The 5,096-nt window shown below is 30.9% G+C and overlaps 1 protein-coding gene across 1 annotated transcript; it reads left to right on the top strand.

Annotated features, from left to right (window-relative positions):
* Positions 1 to 3,106: 3,106 nt before the first annotated feature.
* LOC145074116 (uncharacterized) lies at positions 3,107 to 4,628 on the top strand. The gene has a single exon (XM_079020537.1). The coding sequence runs from the start codon at positions 3,198 to 3,200 to the stop codon at positions 4,320 to 4,322; it is 1,125 nt and encodes a 374-aa protein (XP_078876663.1). The 5' UTR covers positions 3,107 to 3,197; the 3' UTR covers positions 4,323 to 4,628.
* Positions 4,629 to 5,096: the final 468 nt, after the last annotated feature.

Raw genomic sequence — 5,096 nt, 5'->3', positions numbered from 1 at the left:
ATCAAATGTGTAATTACTAAAAATGATACATTAACATTTAATAGAAAACAAAAATAAAATTAGAAAATGTGTATTTAAAAAATATTTAATAAACACAAAAAATGATATTTATATAAATTGTGGCTTCATGTCAAAGTGGTATCGGGTCGGTTTTGGAAGGTCTATCTTTTTGGACTAGTCCTGATGATCTCGAACCTTTATATATATATATATATATATATATATATATATATATATATATATATATATATATATATATATATATGGAAATCTCCAAAAAAGTCCCAAAATTTTAGTCCAATTTATGAAAAAGTCTCAAACTAAATTTTGTTTATAGAAAAGCACAAATTACCGGCTAAAACTTCGAAAAAACCCTTTTTGGCCGGTTTCGTAGTTTTAGCCGGTATTCTGTCATTTTTCGTTAGTTTGCTCAAAATATTATAACTTTTTTGAAAATTACCCGATAACCAAAATATTAGGACTTTTCTGAAAATTACTATGGAATTAATGAATATTATTATTAACAAATCATTTATAAACATAACAAATATTTTTTATTATAAACAAAGGAAATACTTTTGTTTCTAATTTCTAGGAATAGAATGGTCGACATGGTCTATTGTTTGTTGATCACTTCAAACTCCTTATGCTCCTCCTATGTATCGTTATACAAGAGTTGATAATATTTATTAATACACAATCAATAAGTGTCTACTTTCTATTAGGTGTGACGCTATAGGATCACATGTTATTAGAATATATCATTAAATAATAATTCTTGAATATATAGATCTTTCATTATGTTCTTTAACGTAAATACCACCTAACCTCCATACATTATTCGGTAACAACCATCAAATTACAAACATAGTGAAAAATAAACTTTGAATGACAATTTACATAGATAATCACCTTACACTTTTTTCCATATAAACTATCATTCACGATTCATTTTTTCACATTTGATAGATGTGTTAGCCTATGATTGTTACCGTGTGAGGTATGGATGTTGGGTGGTAGTTAGGTTAAACAACATAAGAGGAACACCAACATCAGATGAACACTCACTGGGTACATCTCATCATCATACCCTCAACGATGCATAGGAGGAACGTAGAGAGATTGATGTGGTTAATAAACAATAGAAGAGTACTTAGACCACCAATTTATTTCTAGAAATTAGCAACAAGTGTATTTTTTTTATAATAAAAATATTTGTTATGTTTATAAATGATTTGTTAATAATAATATCCATTAATTCCATGGTAATTTTCAAAAAAGTCCCAATATTTTGGTTATAAGGTAGTTTCCAGAAAAGTCCCAAAATTTTAAGCAAACTAACGAAAAAAGACGGAATACCGGCTAAATCTTCAAAACCGGCCGAAAAGGGTTTTTTTTCTAAGTTTTAACCGGTATTCTGTGCTTTTCTGTAAAAAAAATTTAGTTTAGGACTTTATCATAAATTGGACTAAAATTTTAGGACTTTTCTGAAGATTTCCATATATATATATATATATATATATATATATATATATATATATATATATATATATATATATATATATATATATATATATATATATATATATCAGGTCGGTCTCATTTTTGACCGTAGTCTATTTTCATAACAAGTTCAATCTATACCATTGATTATACCTTAGCCCATCTTCTACACTAATAAATAAGAATGATTTTGCTATATGTCATTTTCTCATTTAATTGACCATATGTAATTTTGTTATAATTTTGGGATATATCTATTTTCCATTTTTCATTTACTTTATTTTTCATTTCAAATATATCATTAATTTAGTTTTTCATAAATTAAACTTACCATAATGACTATTAATTTTAAATTTTAAATTTCAATTTTAGTTTCAAATAAATTTACAGTTTAAACATTTGTGTTTAGCATTTTGTTATAATTAACCATTTTAATACATGAGCTTGATAACTAAACACAAAATTTTAATTTATTTTTCTTTTGTATGTATTTTTATCATAATTTTCAAATTCAAATAAATTTTCCGTTTAATTATTCATTTGTATATTTTGTATTAATCAACATCTCTATACTAATAAAAGAATAGTTTTTTTTTTCCATGTGTCATCATATTAGACATCTTAATTAATGTGTTGATACTTGTCAATCTATTAGTTCTCTATTTTAAATTTATTAGACATCATCATTAATGTGATGATATTTGTCAATATACTTATTCTTTATTTTAAATTTTAAATTTTAAATTTTAATTTTATATTATTGTTTTTATTAGTTCACAAATAAAAAATGTCTAATATATATTAAAAATTAATTTTATATATTTATTTGAATCAACAATTATAATTTCATATAACTAATAAAAACGTCTCTTAATTAATAATTTATTTAAAATAGTTGATTAATAGTTTTGAGTTTTTACTATAAAAGTTTAATTAATTTTATAACCGTGGTTCTCACGGGTTATAAACTAGTGTATAATATATAGGTCTCGCAATAGTTAACAGTGATTTCTTATGGGAGAATTGGCATAATTTATAAAAATAGTCCCTAAATTTTGTTGAACTTGACATTTTTGGTTTCATTTTTTATTTTTTATATATATTAAGGATTTTTTTGTGGTGAAATTGGCTTAATTTAAATAAATGTTACCCGAATTGGCTTAATTTACATAAAAGATCATTTTATTTTGTTGAACTTCTACTTTTGATCCTATTTTTGTTTTTTTATATAATTTAAAGATTTTTGTAACGGAATTGACTTAATTTAAATAAATGGTCCCTAGATTTTGTTGATTTCGACACTTTTGGTCCCATTTTTGTTTTAAAAATAAACAATTTGGGCAAAGCCCGAAATAAGCTACTAGTTTAGTGATAATATATGTGGTCTCCAAAAAATTAATAAATATTTACTATATTTCGGAATATAATAAATAAAATTAATTTTTTTTAAATATCATCAGTATTTTTGTGAATATTATGATAAACCTTTGTTACATTATATTTTAGATTATAAATTACTACTTTAAAGAAAAAATGATTATTTTGGAATGAGAATACAATGTAAACATTTAACCCACTAAATGAAATAAAACTAAAAAGAAAACAAATAAATAAATAAAAAACATCTACTACACTCATCTCCCCCTCCGTCGTTTTCTGTCTCCGTTCAGCGAAACCCTTTTTCAATCGCAGAGATGCAATCGACGAGCAAAGCTGAAGCCGAGCGGTTGCTGGGAATCGCAGAGAAACTCTTACAAGGCAAAGATCTAAACGGTTGTCGAGATTTCGCTCTTCTAGCTCAAGAAACTGAACCCTTACTCGACGGTTCCGACCAGATCTTGGCCGTTGTTGATGTACTCATCGCCGCCGACAAACGGATCAACAACCATCCTGACTGGTACGGCATCCTTCAACTTGAGAGTCGCCGTAACGACGATGATCTCATTAAAAGGCAGTATCGCCGCCTTGCCCTCCTTCTGCACCCAGATAAGAATAAGTTTCCCTTCGCCGACACAGCGTTCAAGCTCGTAGCGGATGCTTGGGCTTTGTTGTCGGATTCTTCGAGGAAATCGGCGTACGATAACGAATCGTTTGCGTTCTCGAAGGTGGATCTTGTTTCGATGAAGAATCAGAGAGAGAAAGAGAACCAGAACCAGAACCAGAACAACCCGATTCAGCGAGAAAAGATTCCTGTGAGGCGTAATCCAGCCGACGTTGGAGCGGCTGCGAATCAAGCTGGGGCGACGGCGACGGTGACGTCGAATCAAAAGGAAGCGAACATTTGGACGGCGTGTCCTTACTGTTATAATTTATACGAGTACCCTAAAATGTACGACGGGTGCTGCCTGAGGTGCCAGAGTTGTAAGCGAGCGTTTCAGGCCGTTGCGATACCACAGTCGTCATTGCCGCCGAGCATCCCAGGGAAGGAAGCGTACTACTGCTGTTGGGGGTATTTTCCGATGGGGTTTGCGATGTCGAACTCCGACAAGGCAAAAACCCTTACCATTCCGAATTGGATGCCGCCGATGTTCCCGACGAACGCCAAAGCTTGGCCGTCGGCTGATAGCTTGCCAAACGGCAGCACCGTGCCCCTGGCGGAACCTGGTGAGGCTTTTGTTGCGCCGGCGCCGGCTCCGACGCCGACGCCTCCAGTTCCAGTTTCGGCTCCGGCACCGGCACCGGCCCCGGCTCCCGTTCCCGTTCCTGTTCCGGTTCAAGTTCAACCTCCGAAACCCACTCTACAGAAACAGCCAACTCCAACTGCCGGAGCTACCGTCCCTAAAAAAAGAGGTAGGCCGAGGAAGAATCCTCTGCCATAGAAATTTTTAGGATTTCTCGCATTCCATGAACCAAATCGATGAAGACTCGTCTGCATACTTTCTGAGTTTTTGTCCAAATCATGAAGCTTGACATTTATTCTGTTTGCTCTCAAATTGAAGAACAAGTGGAAGGAATTGTTACAGGTAAATTGGGAAACATTAGGGTTGTTATGTAGTCTTTTGTTATTGTTTATTTTATTTTATTTTATTTTCAGGTTTGTTGATGCTTTTTGTAGAATTTTTCATAGAACCCTAACTGCATATGTAGATTTTAAAATGTTAAATTATGATGTAATTTGCAGTAAATTGATTTCTCATTTCTGCCTAATTTTCTGGACTTTGAATAAAAAATTTACTGTCCTGTTTTCATGGCTTTCCGAAACTGATCCCGTTGAACATTCTACGGCGGGCAGTTTTTTTCGGCCTTACTCAAAATCCTTGAGAACATTGATGGCGTTTGTTGAGAATTTGGGAATGGTTTAAGGGCAAGTCTGTCTTTTAATGATAGCTTTAATCTGTATTAAAACTTTTATTTTACATCATTTCTTAAGAATAAAGGATGATTGAGATTTGATTTTAAAGTTCAAAAGGATTTTGATTTTTGAAGTTCAACGGACTGTTTAAACAAAAAGATTTAGATGTTATTTTTTAAAGTTAAAAGACATACAGTGTCCTCCCACATATATATATATATATATATATATATATATATATATATATATATATATATATATATATATATATATATATATATATATATATATATATATATAT

This window comes from Lactuca serriola, chromosome 9, assembly GCF_051521515.1.
Source record: "Lactuca serriola cultivar US96UC23 chromosome 9, Lser_US96UC23_V15, whole genome shotgun sequence".
Lineage (NCBI taxonomy): Eukaryota > Viridiplantae > Streptophyta > Magnoliopsida > Asterales > Asteraceae > Lactuca > Lactuca serriola.
The sequence above is the reverse complement of the archived record's forward strand: the minus strand, read 5'-3'. Positions and strand labels throughout refer to the sequence as shown.